This window comes from Quercus robur, chromosome 5 (genome assembly GCF_932294415.1).
Source record: "Quercus robur chromosome 5, dhQueRobu3.1, whole genome shotgun sequence".
NCBI classification, from domain to species: Eukaryota; Viridiplantae; Streptophyta; class Magnoliopsida; order Fagales; family Fagaceae; genus Quercus; species Quercus robur.
The window spans coordinates 76626322-76647688 of record NC_065538.1 but is presented as its reverse complement, the minus strand read 5'-3'; the positions used below and the strand labels follow the sequence as shown (position 1 = coordinate 76647688).

The 21367-nt window shown below is 31.3% G+C and overlaps 1 protein-coding gene and 1 long non-coding RNA gene across 4 annotated transcripts; one reads left to right on the top strand and one right to left on the bottom strand.

Annotated features, from left to right (window-relative positions):
- The first annotated feature begins 396 nt into the window (after positions 1-396).
- Positions 397-6439, top strand: LOC126727166 (homeobox-leucine zipper protein MERISTEM L1-like). 3 transcript variants are annotated; one of them, XM_050432708.1, is made up of 12 exons: positions 397-1223; positions 1830-2095; positions 2187-2304; positions 2550-2738; positions 3009-3446; positions 3532-3633; positions 3760-3960; positions 4045-4219; positions 4414-4670; positions 5012-5107; positions 5222-5608; positions 6040-6439. In XM_050432708.1, exons 2-11 carry the CDS (start codon positions 1869-1871, stop codon positions 5585-5587), a joined length of 2169 nt encoding a protein of 722 aa, XP_050288665.1. In that variant the 5' UTR covers positions 397-1223; positions 1830-1868; the 3' UTR covers positions 5588-5608; positions 6040-6439. The 3 variants fall into 3 exon arrangements, with proteins under 3 accessions (XP_050288665.1, XP_050288664.1, XP_050288663.1); XM_050432707.1 differs by having other exon boundaries at positions 400-1223; positions 4399-4670; positions 5012-5101; XM_050432706.1 differs by having other exon boundaries at positions 402-1223; positions 4399-4670.
- Positions 6440-7571: 1132 nt separating this feature from the next.
- LOC126729189 (uncharacterized) lies at positions 7572-9445 on the bottom strand. Its single transcript, XR_007656533.1, has 3 exons — positions 9273-9445; positions 8996-9049; positions 7572-7996 (listed from the first exon to the last, which is right to left on the bottom strand). It is a non-coding gene; the product is annotated as an uncharacterized LOC126729189 (long non-coding RNA).
- Between the last annotated feature and the right edge of the window lie 11922 nt (positions 9446-21367).

Here is a 21367-nt window from a genome sequence, read left to right as displayed (position 1 = left end):
TGTATGAGTTGAAATTTAATCCTCTCAAAAGAAAACTTATTCATATATAAAAAGCAAAGCAATGGTTTGGACCATTTTTTCTAGTCCCGTACACACCATAAGAGTGAATTAATTATTTCTCAAAATTTTCTAAGCTTTCTGTGGCAGTGAAACGGTTGAAGGTTGATGGAATTAAGAAGCCGTAATTTCTTTCACCATACCCTAGAGGCTCTCTCTCTCCCTCCATAAATGCTATTACATCATCTCAATAAGCTCTGCAATAACTCCTCCCTGCTGCCACATCCTCTCCACCTGTTCCCTACCCTTTTCTTCTCTTCCATTCTCTCTCACCCTCTTCAAGGCCTTCTTTTACTTTTGATTTTATCTCCTCTTTTTTCTCGTCCGTTTCATTCTCTCTCACTCTATCGCTCGCTCTCTCTCTCTCTCTCTCTCATCCTACATAGCCGCGTTCTTCTTAAACCCTTTGTACTAGTATTACAGTACCAATCAGAATGCCCTAACAATTGAAAAAAAAATTAATAAATAAGTAAATAACCCCACTTTTTTTAAACCCCGAAAACTAGTTTTTCAGTGACCCAAAAGTCTCCAAAAACAGATCTGACCCTTCTCTCGTGGTCCTCTCCTTACAGCTTCAAAAGGGTTTTTGTGCTTCAAGTCTTCAAGCTCAAAACAACTCATATATGTCTGTTTAAACCATATTTTCAAACAATTTTTTCCGTTATATTTCACATAAGAGAAAAAGAGGGAGGGAGAGAGAGAGTGTGTGTGTGTTGTTGGGGGAGCTCACCGAGATCCTAGTAAGCGTTATAAATCTTTGTTTGTGTTGAAATTTGGGGTGTCAAAAAGTCCCCTTTGATTGTCAACTCTTTTCCATCAACTTTTAGTCCAAAAGACAGTGTTTGTTGGCACGTAAGAGAACCAAGGCTGAAAGACTTTTTGGTCCCCTTTTGAAGCCCAAAACCGTAGCCATCTCTGGCCTCTTGCTACATGTCCTATTCTTATTAGGTTCTCTCAGACAGTGCCAGAGAATCTATTAAAACCAACCCCACTAACCTCAACAAGAAACCAAACTCAAAACCTCTTCCTCTTGACAGAGAGAAAAAGAACAAATGTATGGTGTCTAGGGTTTGTGTGAAAGTCAAATATGCCAACCGGATTAATGCTTCTGGTGATTGAGTTAAAGGGAACATAGAGAAGTTTCTTCGTGGCTAAGCAACAATCAGGTTGGCCTTATTTTTATCTTCTTCTATTTCTTTTTTTTCTTTTTCTTTTTCTTTTCTTTTTTTTGGGTTTTTCCCCTCCTCATATGCTTAGTACTAGATGATATACAAAATTTAACTATTTGAGAGCTCAAATGTTTTGCTGGTTTAGGTTTATTTGATAATTTCACTTCATTAATCTTTGTCACATATCTGAGTGAGCAAAATTAGAGTTGTAATATAGTGTCTAAGCAATATGATAGTAATAATGTTGAAGAAAAATTCTTGTGTCGATAGAAACGAGTGTGAGGGAGAGAGTGGTGGTATTAATGATTTACATTTTTAGAGGTTTACAATCACAGCCTTACCTTGTACTTCATGTATATCAACTTTGACAGTGGTAAACAGATTACTTGCCCAAGATGATTTCATCTCCTATTTATTATGTGCACAGTTTTTAATAATAATAATATGGGGTTCTGTTCTTTCTCTCAGATCCTGTACTCTTTTTTAGGGAGTTTTATATATTACTATCACGATATTAATTATCGTTTCCACTGTTCTAGATTTTTTTTTTTTTTTTTTTTTGATGTGTGAACCTAATTACTTAGTTCCTATTTTCCCTCTCAGGTTAAAAATCTTAGCTTCAAAATCTTGAAGATTTGTAAAATGTTTGAGCCAAATATGTTCGAAACTCACCATCATTTGTTGGATATGCCACACAAGTCTGATGATGATGATGATGAATTGGGAAAGCTTAGAGATGATGATTTTGAGACTAAATCTGGTACTGAAACCATGGAAGCTCCATCTGGGGATGATCAAGACCCCAACCAACGCGCCAAAAAGAAGCGGTACCACCGCCATACACAGCGTCAAATCCAGGAAATGGAAGCGTAAGCATAAACATTCTCACTATGTTATTGATGTCTGATATATATTTATATCATCTTGTTTAGTGATTTTTGTAACTTGGGTTTATATCAGATTCTTCAAGGAGTGCCCTCACCCAGATGACAAGCAAAGGAAAGAGCTTAGCCGTGAGTTAGGGTTAGAGCCTTTACAAGTGAAGTTTTGGTTCCAAAATAAGCGGACCCAAATGAAGGTAACACATATTATATATATAAAGTATAAATTTTCAAATTTTTTATGTGATTCCCAATGTATATTTAATGTGGGTGTGTGTAAAAAGTTCATATGGACTTCCCCTTCTAATTGACAAGGACTTGTCATTACTAGGTTAAATCATAGCGGTATGTTAAGCATTTAAGCTTATACTGGTTGAAAAGGTTTTGATATATTTTGTGTAGCATTACTGAGTTGTGAATGACTAAATCTACTCTATTATAGGCCCAACATGAACGTCATGAGAATTCAATTTTGAAATCGGAGAATGAAAAACTTCGTGCTGAGAACAATAGGTACAAGGAAGCCTTAAGCAATGCTACATGTCCTAACTGTGGGGGACCCGCAGCTCTTGGTGAGATGTCATTTGACGAGCAACATTTGAGGATCGAGAATGCTCGTTTAAGAGAAGAGGTAACCAGCATAAATGGCTTTAAGAGAGCTTATTTCCATTAGCTTATTGGGCTTAAAAAGTTGATAAAAGTGTAACTGTACCTAAATTACATGGAAAAAATAAAATTTTAAAAAATTGTACATAAACTAAATAAGATGAATAAGCTAAAAAAGCTGGGAAAAAATATCTTACACAAATGGACACACGTGTTATGACATACTTCTTGGAGTTTCTTTTTAGTCACAGGCTTGTGATTTTGAAATTTTTTTTTTTTATTTTTTTGGTTGCAGATTGATAGGATATCTGGAATTGCAGCAAAATATGTTGGCAAGCCTTCGACTTCATATTCTCACCTTTCATCTCATGTGCCTTCCCGCTCGCTTGATCTTGGGGTTGGGAATTTTGGGGCACAGTCAGGCTTTGTGGGGGAGATGTATGGAGGGAATGATCTTTTCAGATCAATTACAGGTCCCACTGATGCCGATAAGCCCATGATTGTTGAGCTTGCTGTTGCAGCAATGGAAGAATTAGTAAGAATGGCTCAGGCTGGAGAGCCTTTGTGGGTTTCCAGTGACAACTCAACTGAGATACTAAATGAAGAAGAATACTTGAGGACTTTCCCTAGAGGAATCGGCCCAAAACCTTTGGGGCTAAAGACAGAAGCTTCAAGGGAGTCTGTGGTCGTTATAATGAATCATATTAGCCTTGTTGAGATTCTAATGGATGTGGTAGGAACTTTTCCTATAGTTTTTACCGGATTATTGGATTATATAAACATATTTGAAATGTTTTTTACATTAATGTTATTTTCAGAATCGATGGTCATCTGTGTTTTGCGGTATTGTTTCAAGAGCAATGACTTTAGAAGTCCTATCAACCGGCGTGGCAGGGAATTATAATGGAGCCTTGCAAGTGGTACTTGAGAATTTCATTTGTTCTTAAAGTTATGGTTGAAATGAGTCTAATTGGCTTTCCCTGGAAAGAAAGCTAGTGATTTCAGCAAGAGAAGATATGTACCTAATTAACTTTGTTCTCCTACAGATGACTGCTGAATTTCAAGTCCCTTCACCGCTTGTCCCAACTCGTGAAAATTACTTTGTGAGGTATTGTAAACAGAATGCAGATGGAACATGGGCTGTTGTTGATGTTTCCTTGGATAATCTACGCCTTAGTCCAATTTCAAGGAGTCGACGAAGGCCATCTGGTTGCTTAATCCAAGAATTGCCAAATGGTTATGCAAAAGTAATTATCACTTACCAAGTGCACTTTTTTCATACTAAATAATGTAGTCAAGACTAACTGTACAATTTTTTCTTGATTCTTTAGGTTGTATGGGTGGAACATGTCGAGGTGGATGACAGAACCGTTCACAATATATACAGACCACTGGTTAATTCTGGTATTGCTTTTGGAGCAAAACGTTGGGTGGCTACCCTTGATAGAAAATGTGAACGTCTTGCAAGTTCAATGGCTAATAATATTCCAGCAGGAGATCTATGTGGTAAGAATTGTTCTCTGATTTTACATGAATAGAAAATTCATTCACCAAACACTTATAAGAGAAGGAGCTTCCAGTTGAGTTAGAGCTTGTCGGCCTATAATCTTTCATTTTACAAGAATAGAAAATTCCTTCACCCTGTTTTTTTGTCCAGCCCTTTCTAAATCATTTCTAATTTTCAGTAATAACAAGCGCAGAAGGAAGGAAGAGTATGTTAAAGCTGGCAGAAAGAATGGTGGTGAGCTTTTGTACTGGTGTGGGTGCTTCTACGGCACATGCATGGACAACGTTATCAGCAGCTGGTTCGGATGATGTAAGGGTTATGACCAGGAAGAGTATGGATGATCCAGGCAGGCCTCCTGGTATTGTGCTGAGTGCTGCAACTTCATTTTGGATTCGAGTTCCACCAAAGAGGGTTTTTGATTTCCTTAGGGATGAGAACTCTCGGAGTGAGGTATATGAAGATTTTAGAAATTTGCATACCATTCTCCTTCTATGTTAAAGGATCTTGCTGATTTTTTTGATGATACATTTTTAATTCAATAGATGATGTTTCTTGGTAAATTGTTGTATTTCTCCTACTAAAGAAAATTCAAAAGTTTAAATTGAAGTAGTTTGTGTGATGTAGCTCACAGCCAATATAGCATGTTAATGTTTAAATTGAAGTATCCTACTAGTCATTGTCCTTCAGAGAACATGCATTTCTGTACCATCTTAAAAATATTAGTATTTTGAATGTTTATCTTTGAAGTTATTGAATCTCTACTAGCTTACAAATTTTTATATTGTTTACAGTGGGATATCCTTTCAAATGGTGGACTAGTTCAAGAAATGGCACATATAGCTAATGGTCGCGATCCAGGCAACTGTGTCTCTTTACTCCGGGTAAATGTAAGGTTTAGCTGTGTTGCGCATATCTACTGCTTAATCTAAATGAAAATTCATCTCACCAAATTGAAGCTAACATTGTATAATTGGAATTCTATGTGTCAATATAAAATGTAGAGTGCAAATTCAAGCCAGAGCAATATGCTGATACTACAAGAGAGTTGCACTGATTCTACCGGCTCATATGTAATTTATGCTCCAGTTGATATTGTTGCCATGAATGTGGTCTTAAGTGGTGGGGATCCAGATTACGTTGCCCTTCTACCATCTGGTTTTGCTATACTTCCTGATGGGCCTGGTCTAAATGGTGGAGGAATTGCTGAGGTTGGGTCTGGTGGCTCTCTATTGACAGTTGCGTTTCAGATCTTAGTAGATTCAGTTCCAACTGCAAAACTCTCCCTCGGATCAGTGGCAACAGTTAACAGTCTAATAAAGTGCACAGTTGAAAGGATAAGGGCTGCAGTCATGTGTGACAATGCATGATCCACAAGCCTTACACATAAGGTGAACAAAATGTTCAAACTCATTTTATATATGAACTTATAAAGCATTTCGATCTTACAATAGGAGTACTTTTGTGGGGCTAAGTATTTTATGGGTAATTATAGTTATTGGTAGTGTTCTTTACTAATTTTCCCCATTCATTAGTATCGGATTTCAACTTAAATTGGTGGTGGTTGTTGTTGTTGATCAGAGAGTATTTAAATCATTGTGGATTTTTTTTTTTTTTTTTTTTTTTTTTTTTTGGGAATAGCGTAATAGAAATGTAAATATACTAGATATGTTTGTACAACAAATAGAAGCTAACACATTTGGATATTAACATCTATATATGAATCATCATAATGTTTTATCTTGTATCCAATGTGTTAGTTTATTCATTGTAGGGCTTAAGTTGGAAAGGACCTAACTTTCTTTCCCTCTTTATGGTGCAGCAAGAAGAAAAGAAGGGAAGAGAAGAAATGAACCAATAAGGTGATGTGCAATCCAATGTTCAAAACAGAGGGAAGAAGTCAAGAACGCACCTCAAAATATCCTTGCCCCGTGGTGTTTGTTCCTGCAGAGAAGCAAAAGTGCAAATCACCACCTTGCAAGGGTAATAGGTTCGGGTATTGACTTCACCTAACAAGATGAAAGTACAACCAAACTTTGTTGGTATAAGTTGGAAGAAGTATCCCAATTCTGCTTTTGTTAAATTTCTATTAGGGCTTTAGGTTTAGGTTTTCTTGTAGGAGGGGCTACCTTATAATGTCTAATCATTTTCAAATGTACCTCTTAAAAGAGGCATTACTTGGACTATTGAAGTTCAGTGGCTAACAAATATCAGCTGTTTTTTCCTTTCCTCTATTAGTAGTTTTTAGAATGAATGAATTCTTGTTCTCTGCAATTATCCTAATATTATAAGACATCTCAATTATAGGGTATAGTTGGTTTCCTGTGGTGGACTGCTCAAGCTCAAAGTAACAAGCAAAGCAAGGAAAAAAACTAGTTGCAATCCATTTTTGACTAATGAATTATTTAGGTGGGCTATTTCAAAACGGTGGTGAGAGTTAAGGATTAAACCTGAAAAGGGTATGCTTTCGTTTTTGAAGTCAAATATGACAGCTTGGCAAAGCAATCATTCATCCAAATAATTTAATCCAGCTATCAAAGTACAAAGTGAGATTAGAAAGCCAACCGTTCCTTACCGATCAAAACTCTTCCTTTGCTTCACCAAAAATTCCAAATCAATTGCAACTTAAAATGCATTGCTGGATCCTAGAACCCAAGAATTTCAATACAGACAACTGTTCTTATAACTTAGAATGCTATGGTACAACGTATTATGTAGTTGTCATTTTGGAAGTAATTGGCAAACTAGCAAACTATGGTGATTACAGACTATAAAATAGAGACATCTTAATAAGGCTTTTGCCTCTAGTTCACATGGTGCCACCTGAAAGATACAGAGAATGGCACCAACAAAGGCATGAAGTTTTAAATTAATTAAGCCCCATGAATTGCTATTGCATTTTTTACAAATGTACTCCATAGTTTAAAAAATTGAGTAATTATAAAATACTCTCTTTCACATAATAGTGAGACCCACTAATTAAATTCATGGTAGAATCCACAATTCATATAAGAATGGAGAGTATATATTTATGGTACTCTCAGAGTATTCAATAATTTTCCTAAAAAATGATCACTCTATTTAAAATAAATATTAAATAGTCTATATTTGATATTACATATTAAAAAGTGTATCTGTTACACATCATTTAAATTTTTAAATAATATTTTATTATATACTATTATATTCCAGAAATTAAATTTGAACTGTGAAATGAGTTCTCTCCTGTCATTCTATGAAACTCATGAGGATCAAGTTAAGGTTGGTCTAGAGAACTACATTTTAGGCATGATATATTTTTTAGTTTTTGGAAGAGCCCAAGTATATATATACTCATTTTTAACTAGAGTTATCTTCAAAATAACAACTGAAGAGTTCTGTGTACAGTGTACCTACTGGATTGCAGCTGCGCTTATTTCACCCTCCCTATGAACAAATCCTCAGGGGGACAATAATCATCATTATGGTTGACGTACTCCAAAATCACTACTACTACTCGTATGAAATATTTAAGGCAATCTTTATGGAAAGAACACTGGGTTGTTGAAACTAATCAATATGTATAGCAAGAACTCTCCAGAGTTGGGTGGTCTTCATTGCTCCCGAGCAGTAATGTTGGCAGAAGTGTAGCCCTTGTGCCACCAACATCGAAGAGAGGGAAGTAGTACCATGAACATCACTGCAAATGTTGCATTGATTTTATTTTACGTACCTTTGTGACTTTCAGCAAAGCCTTCAATTTTTGTCCTTGATTTCGTACCTCAACGCTTAGATTCCATCTGCCAATTAGGCAAATCTCTCAAAAGAATTTAAATCTCCTATTATGTTGCAATAGCAAAAGTTCTTCAAGAAGAAAGGTAGAGAATTGACTAAGATATCTAAATCTAATTCCAACAGCTAGTGTATGATAAGGTTCTGGAGTCCCTAGTATCAAGATGCTGCGTTAGTAACCACAAATTAGGGGCAGCTTCTTTGAGGTGTCAATTCTTCAGTAAGTTTAACTATGCAAATTAAACCTCCACCTCTTTTCGGCAGAAAAAACTTCAACTTCCTTAAACAAGATGAAATGTATGCAACAGTAATTAATAGCATGCATCGCCAAAAAAATAAATGGTAACAAATATGGAGAGTAGAAACACAAAACTCCATTGCTGCTTATTGGCATGGAATACAATCCTCTCCATTTCACTTGAAACGGAGAGAATCAATTTTATTGTTAAGATTTTATTTCTTAGATCTAATAGGACTTGGATCTAATGGGGCTAGCTTATAAACTAATTATTTGCTTCTTAGTTTTTATGTACAGTTTTCTAAAATTTCATTTTTTTTCTTACTTTTTTAAAGTACAAGTATACTTTAATACACTTTTAGCAAAAAGCTAAATATATAAGTTGTTCTCAAACAGACAGAAAAAGTTACCTCATACTATTATTTAATTACTTTCGAATCTGATCTTTAAATTAAAATCTTAAATAATATGACACTAGATATGTTTTTGAATTTATAAAATTTAATCTAGATCATAAAATGATCTAGTTTAAAAGGAGAGGATCCTAACACAATGGGCATAGTCTTGATTTATAAAAGGTTATAAGGAACAAGATTGATAGAACTTATTAGATTCTTGTAGCTTAATTAGTTAACACCTTCCGGTATTTAATTACCCTCACCCCCAACTATCGAATTATCAAAAAAAAAAAAAAAAACACCTGAAAACAATTTAATTAACAATGAGATGAGATGATAATTAGACTTGTTGGTCAAGGTTACTGACTTACTGGCAATTTTAGAAAACAATGCTGCTGTTGTAATAGCCATGCATGCACTGCCACCTTCACGGTATACGAAGTCATTGATTCAGTGCCACCAAACAGTATTAAATTGTCATAATATAGATTACTATAGATGCAGCCTAATTTAAAACGCAACGTTGTGAATAGCAGCAAGACATTTAATTTTGTGGAAGAAATTTGCTACCAATATTTTATAACTTGTCGGTATCAAAAAAGTAGCAGCAGAATATAAAAGATTATACAGTGTATGTATTGTAGATACCTTGATAGTATTTAATCATGGCCAAGACAGCAGGAAGAGCAAAAGAGTCGGGAGAGAAAACTATATATGCATTTATGGCATTGCCAGAGAATTAACACCTTATTATGTTTTGCAGGCACTGCATTGTTTTGCTGTTTCTGTTTCTTTTTCCTGTGCTTGTTTTTGTTTTTGTTGTTGTTGTTGTTCGTCTTCTTCTTTCTTATCTATTATGTTAGGAAAAACAGAAAAAGGCGCAGATAGAAATAGAAGCACTACAACAAAAAATGTTTATTACAACAAAAAAAATCGTTGCAATAACATCGAAGTCATTGCAATAGTTTATGCTAAGTGTTGCAATAAAATTTGAGATAATAAGTTTGTGCTACAAAAAAATTTTGTTGCAATAAACCTTAAATATTTTAATGAAAATTTTGATGTAATAATATATTTGCAATTGCAATATACAATTTATTACTTCGAATATCTTGTAGCAATAGGCTATTATTTCATGAATTTTATTACAATAGATTGTAAAGAATTGACAAAAATAATTTGGGTTCAAATTATTGCAACGGTATATTTATTGTAATAGTTAAATTTTTCATATTTTTTCTTACAATAGATTGTAAAATAATTGGAATTAGATCATTGTAATAATATATTCATTGCAGTTTCATGTTTGTCATTGCAATAGATTGTAAAATAATTGATATTTTAGTTATTGCAATGTTAAATTTGTTGCAATAAGCCATCTCTTTGAAATTTCGATCTATTATAATATATCGCAAAATATATAATTGGTATCAAGTTATTACAATGGTTTCTTCAATTTAAGTTATTAAAAAAAATTGATTTCTTCAATTTAAGTTATTAAAAAAAAATTGATTTCTTCAATTTAAGTTATTGCAAAAAAAATTCTAAATTCAATTTAGTATTAAAATCTCTATTGCAATTGAAAATTTTAAATTATTACAACTAATTATTATTAATGTAATAATTTACTATTTTTAAGTTACTATTGCAACAACTTTTAATTTTTAGATGTGATATTATGTCTAATACCACTATACTAATTTTGTTGTATTAACACTTGATGTAATAGACTTATTTTGGTGTAGTGAAAGTAGTTGAAGTTACCGTTGTGCTTTTATTGAGTTCATGAGAGAATGAAGGTGGTTAGGTTTTTGCTTAGCTTTTACGAGGCTCATGTGGTTGAGCTTTAATTGTTACAAGTTCTTTTACGGTCGTGAACCTTTGGGGGAAGAAAGGCGAGAGGAGGAACTTCATTGACAGGGACTAATTAAGGATACATGCAATTCATGTTAAATTTGAGGATTTATCAAGACGTAAATCAGGTAGTTAATTAGTCAATATTCAATCACAATATTAAATCATGGATAAACGCATTTAATGCAATAAAGAATAAACACACACCCACATCGAGATAGAAATTTGTTCACGGAATGAAAATCCAAACCGCTAAAAACACTCTAGGGCCAAGCTTGGCTCAACAAATCCACTATTGAATGTTGTTGTGGTACAAACGATACTCACATGACCACACATGCAATTAGACTAAGTACTCGCACTCTCTGCTCTTGCTAGTAACTACAAATCCTGCCTTGTGCCTTCAATGTTGTTGCCACAAGTCAATTCGCTAACTACAATACTAATCTCTCGATCACTCCAAGACTTCTTGAAGATTTGATGTCTCTTTGTGTTTTCATGGTGATCTTGGATTTTGAAAGTATGAACCTCTCAAAGAAGTATCACTCTTTTTAGGTTTTTTTTGGTTTAGCGTATTTGTCTTCCTCTCCGGTGATTAGTGTTGAAATTTTATTTAAGTAGAGTTTTGGGGTTGAATGACTACAAAATAACCATGAAAAACTAATATCATAAATTTTATAGTAAGGATTCACCCAACCAAATGTCTCGCAAATGACTCATAAACCTTTATGCCTAACATTCTAGTCAGTAGACTAATCAAGCAATTCACTCGACTGAATTCTTCAAACATGTACATTGAATAGCAATTTTCAATCCTCAACCTCTACTACACCTTACTATTACAATAGAATATTTTTGAACAAATACAAGTAAACTTTGTCATGGAATTAGGTATCACTACAAAGAAGGGGGTCATCCCCTCCAAAATTTTATGTAGTTTTTTCAATGGAAAAAGGATCCATGATGTTTGAGTCAATCTTAAACTGATGATATGTACTCTCAATTTAGTATTGTCAATCCATAAGTTATCAAAAATGGTATATTTACCCTTTTGTCTCACTTTCATCTATTATGAGCAATGGAAAGTGGTCAAATTGTATTATAAAAAATTTCTTAAAATAAAATTTTAAAATGGCACAACTCTTTTTCTTTCTCTCAAGCTCAAATTTAGGCTCGACTATTAAACAAATAAGTTTAAACATAATAATGTGTTCATGAACACAAAACTTAATTTAACTATATATAATAGTACATTTTTATATGTATATTTGTACAAAAATAAATTTATATAGACTTGAAATCAAACTGTGTAAGTTTGTAGATAAGTCCATATAATATCAAATTATCATTTGTAGTTTATATACAAACAATTCATTTGTAGTAAAAATTTTATAAAATTGTAAAGGGTAAAATTTTAGTCATGGTTTTACTACATAATAGAAAAAATAAGTTAATCAAGTAATTTATGAACAAGCTCAAGTTTTTTCAACAAGAAAATGTGCTAAGTTTAAAAATGTAATCTTGTTTGGTAAAAAGCTTGAACTTAGCGCATATTCAAAATAAAACTAAATGAATAAACTTATACTTTTAATAGCGTAACTACAGAAAACAAACTCATCAGAACTTGAAAGGATGGATATCACCAGAAGATAATTTTCATAAAGTTAATTTTGAAGTGATATGTGGACTAAACGGAATTGCTTAGGAATTTGGATTGTCATCAGGGATGTTCTTGATGTAGTTACTGCTGCGCAGAGCATTAAGGTGCAACCTGCAAAGACTTCAATGGAGGGGCAGATATTAGCTATGGTGGCAGGGATTCAGCTTGCTTTGCGTCAGAATTGCCACAGAAGTTACAAGCCCAAATCTCCTTACAGAGTTGCTCTCTTCTGCCCCATGTTTGTTGCCTAGTGGAAAATGGAAATCAATGGAGGAAACCAGACTTGACATAGAGAAGTTTTAGCAAATACAATGGAATACAGCTCCCTCTAGTAGTAATAGTGAGGCCAGAAAAATGGCAAAGTTTGATTTTGTATTGACTCATCTATAAAATTGAGCCTTTTTTTTTTTTTACATCTATAAATTTTTTCAATCTTAAATTCAACAAAAAAAAAAATCATCTTTATTATCTATCCTATACTCTCAACTCGTTCCCTTCCATCCAAAAATATTCTTTGTAGTTCAATGACAATAGTTAGTTCTTTCTATAGGTAAAAATGTGGTTCAAATCTTCTTATCCCACTTTTTGTTAGAGGAAAAAAAAAATCCTTCCCACTTTAATTTTCATTAAAAAGTGGTTTGTCACACGTAATCTGAATAGGCATTTGTGAATATTGCTATCTTGTATCTTGATAGTTCAGTCAAATTCTAGTAGCGAGCCAAAAAACATAAAGAACGCAAAGTGTGAAATGAAATTAGATCCATTTTGAGGACGAGTTTCAAGCAGAATGGAAAGGTCTTGCCTGGTTGTACTTCGGCATGTTGATGAGCCTATGTGTGTGAATATATATAATTTTATCAAATTTTGAAAAATAAATAAATAAATAAATAATTGTCTTTTGCATTTTTCAAAAAGGAGTCTTACTTGAGGCCTAAAATGTAACTGAAGCCCAACCCAACCTTAAAAAAGATGGCAACAATATAGAAGCATACGTTAATTGGAGATTGGGCTCTGTCGGCCGTAAGATGTCTCAGCTGAAGCCCAACCCGAGCGTTGGCAGTTTGGGCTTTCTTTCGCAGATGTGATCCAAGTCATGGAAATAACCAAAGCTTGGATTGTACTTGAATTGGGTTAAATTAGCCTTCAAAAAGGTATGGCTGCATTTCAATATTTCAATCCCACTCCTCCGTTTTTATCTGTAAATGGTCCAATAGAAAGCAGTCATGGTACATAATAAGCTCTATAGATTAGCACATAATTTCATTGGTGGAGGGCCAGGCCTAGTAACCTGGGCTTGTGAGTGTGACCAATTGGGCCATTAAAGGATTAGAGATATAATAATTTAGAAAGATTAGAACCGGATTTTTTTTTCCTTTCTTTTTTTTGATAATTTAGGAGATGGTGATTTGAAATCCTAAATGTCTCCATTAAAAACATTAGTTTAGAATTCTATGCATATGCACAAGTACAATTATAAAAGAAAAAAGAAAAAAACACATACACCATATATATAAGTTTCTACCTGATAAATAATGATTGTTCATAGTATTATGTAAAAATTTCATAAATTTGAATTATTTTTAGCTAGACAAACAAATGGAATTGGAAAGCATAACCTTTTAAACCGTCTCTTCTTCTAATTTTAGATATATAATTAGATATATGGTTGAGTTTCTTATGGTTCATTTATATTAAACTCCTTGTATTTTGTACTAAATTTACTCTCTTGACACAAAAATTAAGAAGTTTAGATGAGACACATGAGACAAAATTAAACTCCAATTGAAATATAATTTTAATTCTAATTGAATTTTCTCTATCTACTAATTATATAAAAAGAGCCAACAACTTAATCTACAGTAATCTTTGGTTTATTCAATTTGGTGAAGCAAAACTCACCATTTTGCTTGAGCTAGCTTTTTTTGTGTTTTCTTTTTTCTTTTAATATGCGGACACAATATAGCTATACTAGCATAAAATATTCTTACAATATTTTCACAATTATTGATATGATAATTCGCTCAAAATGAAATAATAAAATATAAGACTAAGACCAACCACAACTAAAATTAATTGTATTGTGAAAATGTTATAACATCTTATTGTTGTCACAATATTTTCACAATTGTTGAGATCTCAGTTCCTTATAGATCAAAATAAATAAATAAATAATAAATGCTAAATTCACAAAATTTTCACTATAATTTCACAACAAATCTTAAGTGGATAAAAAAATGATATCAATAATAGGCCTAGTTTAAAATCAGTAACAATTTGTCATCTAAAATTTTTCTTGAAAATGTTGTGAAGGTAGCATTTTTCTAAAATAAAATATCATATTAGGACATATCACAACTAAAAATAAAAATATTGTAAAAATATCGTGACATTTTGTTATGTTCTTAGACTTCTTTTTTATTTTAGTCAAATTAGGTGAGTCAAAATTTATTATTTCACGCAAAGTTTTCTTGTGCTGGCTTTTTTTTTCTTTTTTTTTAATACACAATTCAAAGTGGTGGTTCCAATTTAAAACCAGTAGCAATTTGTCACTTAAATTTTGTTGTGAAAATATTGTAGACGTAAAAAATAAAATAATAAAATATCAAACTAGTTTGTTGGAAATAAAAGATATTGTGATATTTTGTTGTGTTCTTAAGCTTCTTTTTTGGTTTAGTCAAATTTGTTGAGCGAAAATTCATTATTTCAAGCACTATTTTATTCAACTGGCCTTTTTTGTTTTTTTTTTTTTAATGCAAAATATAAAACCAGTAACAATTTACCACCTAAGATTTGTTGTTAAAATTTTGTAAACATAGCATTACTCTAAAATAAAATATAAAAATATTAGACTAGGACCCACCATAACTAAAAATAAAAGTATTGTAAAAATATTGTGATATTTTTTTGTATCCCTACAATATATATATATATATATATATATATATATATTTGGATTAGTCAATTTTTTGAGCCAAATTTCATTCTTTTATGCACAATTTTCTTGGGATGGCTTTTTTTTTTTAACACATTGTTTAAAGTAAAAATAAAATAAAAACACATACGCACACAAAGGCAAAAAAGCACTTTCACCCTTTATGTTTGGGGTAGTTTCATTCCTTCCCTAAACTAAAGGAGCATATACCCCACCTATTACACTCTTAGATAAACCCTGTTTGGGATAGTTTCATTCCTTCCCTAAACTAAAGGAGCATATACCCCACCTATTACACTCTTAGATAAACCCTAATGAAATCTTATGATTTCTAGAATATTCTCTTGTGCAATGTCTAAAATAAACTCCACTAAATTTTAATGTCCTAAAAATTTTCTTCGTGTATTTTGAATTTTACGTGGTAGTCATGCTTGGAAAGTGAGAATTAAAATATATGTTCTATTTGTCACATAGAAAACACTAATTTATTAAGTTTAAATCTTCTATACTTATAATTTTATCTTAACGGAAACTTTGATGACATATGTCTTTTATTATCATTTTCTTTTTTTATTTATTTTCTTGCTTAAAAGGGTTTTTCATATTAAAAATTAAGTAAGCTAAACATCGAAGTTGTGCTCATAAAATAAGATAATAAAGAAGGAAGCATGGATAACAAAATCTTCATTGTAAATGGTTGCAGGTATTTCATTTGATGAAGAGTTTAAATTGTAGCATATATTATCATTCATTGCAAAATTTTAAATATTGTGAGAATGCCTTATCAAAATTTAGCTGTTTATTGTTGGAAGATAATGACATTCATTATCATTCTTAGTATAGTTTTTTAGTGAGTATTACCTTTAGCAAATAGATTCTAAGAAATTGTCATACCTAGTAAATAAATATTCATATGTTAAATAGCTATTCTAAATTTAAGTACATGACTTTGTACTTCTTTAAAAAAAAAAAGGCAAATTGAATATTATACCCTTAAAGTTTGGGAGTGTTTGAATTTCACACTTTGAAATTTTAAAATTTGGATTTTACCCCTTGAAGTTTGAGGTGTTTGGATTTTATATCCTGACGTTTCAGAATTTAGATTTTACCTCCTAAGAGTATCTCCAGCAAACTAGGCAAATTTTTGTATTGTTTGGGCAATCAACAGTAACATTTACCTTTTGCCTACTCACTTTTTCAAAAATGTCTTCCAACAGACTCTCTATCTTTTCTCCATCTCATTTAAATAATATTTCTTCATTCATTCTTTATTCTTTTTTAATCTTTATTTTTTCTTCCTCTATTCATTCTCAACAATTATATTTTTCAACAAAAAGTGTTACATCCACAATATTTTTTGCAATACTTTCACAAGAATCATAACAAAATCTTATATGGAAAGTTGTTACTAGTTCTAATTTGAACCCACCACTGAAATTATATTTTTACTCACCAATATTAGCTAATTACTTAAAATTTATTGTGAAAATATTGTAGTAGTAATTTTAAATTGTGATTTCTTATTCTTTGCCTTTCTTTCAACCATACGTTTCCTTTTTTTTTTCTTTTTTTTTCCTCTTGCATTTTGTCCACCACACACGTACACCCATAGGATTCCATCCTCTCCTCTTTTTTTTTCTTTTTTTTTTTACTTTCCACCTGATTCCAAAACCTCCCTCTCTCTTTCTTTCTCTAGCTCTCTCATTTTCTACTCTCTTTTTTTTTTTTTTTTTTTTTTCTTTTTCTACTTGATTCCATAAATTCTCTAGCTCTCGCATAATCTTGCTTGCCTTTTGGTGTCATTATCTTCAAACACACACAGACACGCATGGAGAGAAAGGAGAAATAGTCTTTGCTCCACCACACCGCCACCGTTGCTCCTCCTCCTCACTGCAAAGTGCATGCAACCAGGGGTCATATCGGCTTCTATTTTTTTTCCTTATTCTTGATTAGTTGTTGTTTCTGATTTTAGATTTGTCAGATCGGCTTCTTTTTTTTTTTCCTTGATCTTTTATTGTTGTTCTAATTTTTTTTTTTTCTGTTCTTGATCTGTTGTTGTTGTTGTTTTGATTTTAGATTTGTTGTTTAAATTATATCAGTTTTATGAGAGCAAAAATTTTTTTGCTTTTATTGTTGTGGTTTGATTAATTTTAAAATTATGTTTTTGTGTTTGTATTTTGATTATGCTTGAGTTTAGAGATGTTTGAGAGAAAGATGGTTGTGTTTGTAGCTGTTGTGTTTGTAGCCGTGAGAGGAGAGAGAAAGGGAGGAAAGAGAAAAAAGTATTTTTTTAATTCAACCGATATTATTTTATGGGGAAATATTCTTTGCATAAGCTACAGTAACTCTCCAGGCCTGGAGAGCTACTGTAGCAAATCTAAATAAAAATTTGGAGATGGAGAGGTTGTTGGAGGGGTTTTTTTTGTGTGAACAGTGACTTTTTTAGAGAAAAAATAGAGATAGCTTGACTGTTGGAGAACCTTTAAAGTTTGGAAGTGTTTGGATTTTATATCCACAAATTTTGAAACTTTAGAGTGCAACATCCAAACGCTTCCAAACTTTAAAAAGTAAAATTCAAACAACTCTAAATTTTAGTTTTATTTTTTTAAAAAAATTAATAAAACAATAGAAAAAGGTTAAAAGTCTTTGTTAAACAAACCCTCTAGTATGTTGTCTAGTCAAGTATTAACCAAGAAACTAACAATTATTGTATGATAAAAGAAGGCTGAAAAAGAGATGGGTGTCACTTTTATTTGTGCATAATAAAAACACATTCAAAACATGTGGATTTTAAAGCTAAAAAAAAAAAAAAAAACATGTGGATTTTACTTTATCCGCTTGAACCGTCAATTCCCCATTTAACTTCTTTTGATTGTTGACTCTTTTTTTTTTTTTTTCAAAATATCTGGGAGTTCCTAACCCACGTGATGCTTGTGATGCTAAAATTTAGCACAAAGCTCCTCACATTTTGATACGTCTTTTCTCTTCTTCTTGTTCTTTAGTTATTATATATTGTACTAAAGTTTCAATTTGTTTAGTTATTATATATCTCAAAAAAATTTGTTGTCCCTACCATTGGCCGGGACTCCGGGATGGTGCCATTTAAACGTTGTTGTTCCTTGTATCTAACCACAAGCTACACATGTTATAGCTCAATCAGTACTCTAACGAGTGGCCCTTATTAACCCAAGGCCTTACGGCATCCACCCGATGTGACCAGGGGTCAATATCCAGAATAACATGTTTAGAAATACTAAAATGTTTCACAGCGTTTGAATGATTGAATCGTGTTAATAAAAAAGTTGACGTCACAAAAAGTTTGGATTTTTGCAACTCTTAAAGGTCGGAGTATTTTTGAATTTTAAAGTTTAAAATTTTCAAATTTAAATTTTATTTCCTAAAATTTGGAGTATTTGAATTTTACACATTAATGTTCTAGCTTATATTAGAGCTGTTAATGAATCAAGATTTTATGATTATTGAATGTTTAAGCTCATCTCAACAACAAAAATAAAATATTCAAGCTCGCAGTTCAAGATTGAACCAAGCTCACCTCATCAAAAAGTTCAGAAGCTTAAGTTTAGCTTGACTCAGCTTGATTTATTATTCAAGCCAAGTTTGATTTCGATATCAAGCTCTTGAGCTTGTGATACAATACAAGTACATTATCAAGCACATATTAAACATATTATTAAGCTCATTTGATTTGGACAAGTGGACCTAACTCCTAATTAATTGAAAACTTAGTAAGATATGACTTAACTTTTCAAGTCGATATCAAAATTATTACTAAATCCATAAATGAGCTTAGGCTCAACTTGTTTTTTATCAAGCTATATTGTTTCCTAGTTTGTTCACACAAAAAAAAATTGCTTGAGTTTGGCTCTTTTATTAACAAAACTAAAACTAAAATTAAAGGTTGGGTTGTTTATAAACAAACAAACATGAGTAAACTTTTTATCAAGTTAAGCCCAAATTGTTTATGAACGGCTTAATTCATTTATAATCCTACTTCGTATATCTTTTTTGTATCATATTTAGCAAATAAGCTATTAGAAACTATAGAATACCTAAACAAACACTTGATTGAAAAACAAAGGACTGAATCAATAGTTTGCAAAATTATGGCCGCATGAAATGCTAGAACATATGAGGTATTTTTTAAAAAAAATTAAAAAGTAATTAAATAATATTTATTTAATTTTACTTTATAATTTTTTGTTTATAATTCCTTCCTCTTGATTTTTTGTGAAATAAAATTACTATATAAGTTTTGTTTTTCTTATTACTAGCAACATATTTTTCAAGAGATTCTTTTTGAACTCTCTCTCTCTCTCATTTAAAATTCAATGTTGAAGTAGACATTTATAATTAAAAATATTTTAAAAAAAATAGCTATATTAATAAATATTAAAAGATATAACAATAGAATATGATTTATCAAAAACACAATTGTCGCTTCGGTTAACAATATATAACCTAATAACTTCAATCTTCACAAGCTATGATGGATTTACTTTAAATAAAAATTTTCCTCATCATAATATGTAAAATAAAACAAAATGGACTAAGTTTATTTACCTTAAATTTGACACATTAGAAAGTTATTGGTTAGAGAGAGAGGTTTGATGGTGTTACTGTGTTAGTAGTACATGTGGTATTACATTTAGCATATGTTAACCTTTTCTTTTTTCTTTTTTCTTCATTTTTTTTTTTTTTTTTTTTTTGACAAACAACCTCACATGCCAAGCTTTGTATGCATATATATGTAGCTTTATATATCACCACATCGTTCAAGATATAGAGACTGTATTCTGAATATTTTTCCTTTAATTCTCTTCTTTTATTTAAACATTAAAAAAAAAATTGTGTCTCTGGTGAATTATGAAAACGTTTTCTTAATTTAGAATTTAAAATAAATAAATAAATAAAATGGGAGGAGAGTACATACAATATAAGGTTTTCCTTTTCTTTATTTTTTAGGTAGACATGGACCACTTTACATAAAAATGGGGTATAATATACAATTTTGTTTGAGATTACATAATATCAAAAAAGTTGACTCCGAGCACGTTTCAAACTATCTTATTCTAGCATATTATGCGGTTGTTGAAAAAAATCATTCATATATATAGTTTTATAATTTGTAACTTGTTTAAATAATACACATGAATATTTTTATAATTTTTCATGTAACAAAATTAGAAAATATCATTTCAAACATGAACATAGGGAGACTTTGACCATTGTCCCCCTAATTTTTTTGTAAAAAAATATTAGTATATATATAGTTATAAATTTTAGTAATTTTGTTATATAAAATTACACTTTGCTCCCCTAACAATATCATTGATTCTTTTAAGAATAATATTATAGCCACAAATGTTTCTATAACATTTTTACAAACTGTTGAGGTAGTAAATTTTTATTAGTTTACTCTCGCATTTTCCTCAATTTAAAGGGCATAAAAAATGTATAAACCTAAAATCTAAAACAAAATATACAAGCCCAATAAAATAAGCACAACAACAAAAATTATCAATAATAGTTTTTAAAAAAATTAAATTTTAAACAAACTAATATCAAAGCCACACATAAAATACAAAAATAAATAATTAATTAATTAAAAAAAAATCCTTAGTGGTTAAGCAACAGAGCTAAAGGCTGGAGCAGCCACATGCAACCAATAGCAAAACCGTCCCTCCTAACTTTAAGTTCTGACTTGTCCATGATTTCAAGGGGATTTGGAGTCAAATTTTGTCAATATAATATATATATATATATAAATATATATATATATATATATATATATATATATAATATGGATCACACGTAATGTTCAAGAATTTTTTATTTATTTATGCCCAAAAATATAAAATGGGTAACTTGTACAGATATATTATATCAACATCCTTCTCAAGTCAATTGCCCTATGTGGAAAAGGGGAAAATGGGCATTTGCCCCTAATTTACAAACTATGTAGTAAAATGTTTATATTTTGAAACTATTTAGCAAAATACCCCGATTTTTTAAACTCGATTTTAACAAAATCGTATTACCTGTGTAACTCGACATTAACAATGTCGAGTTTTATGCATATTTTGCCACTTAAATGTTTTTGAAAATTTAAATGGAACTCGACATTACTAATGTCGAGTTCTTCTTAAAAATATATATAAAACTCGATATCCTCAAAATCGAGTTTTACACAGAATTCAATTTTTTTATGATCGAGTTTAAAAAAGAAGGGCATTTGGTAAATAGTTTCATAACATGAATATTTTAATACATAGTTTG

Bases quoted from the DNA above. Each gene is read 5' to 3' on its own strand.
- LOC126727166 (XM_050432706.1), top strand. From the start codon at position 1,869: ATGTTTGAGCCAAATATGTTCGAAACTCACCATCATTTGTTGGATATG. The intron at 2,739-3,008 runs GTAACCAGCATA...TTTTGGTTGCAG, and splicing joins ATGCTCGTTTAAGAGAAGAG to ATTGATAGGATATCTGGAAT. The intron at 5,108-5,221 runs GTAAGGTTTAGC...TATAAAATGTAG, and splicing joins TCTCTTTACTCCGGGTAAAT to AGTGCAAATTCAAGCCAGAG.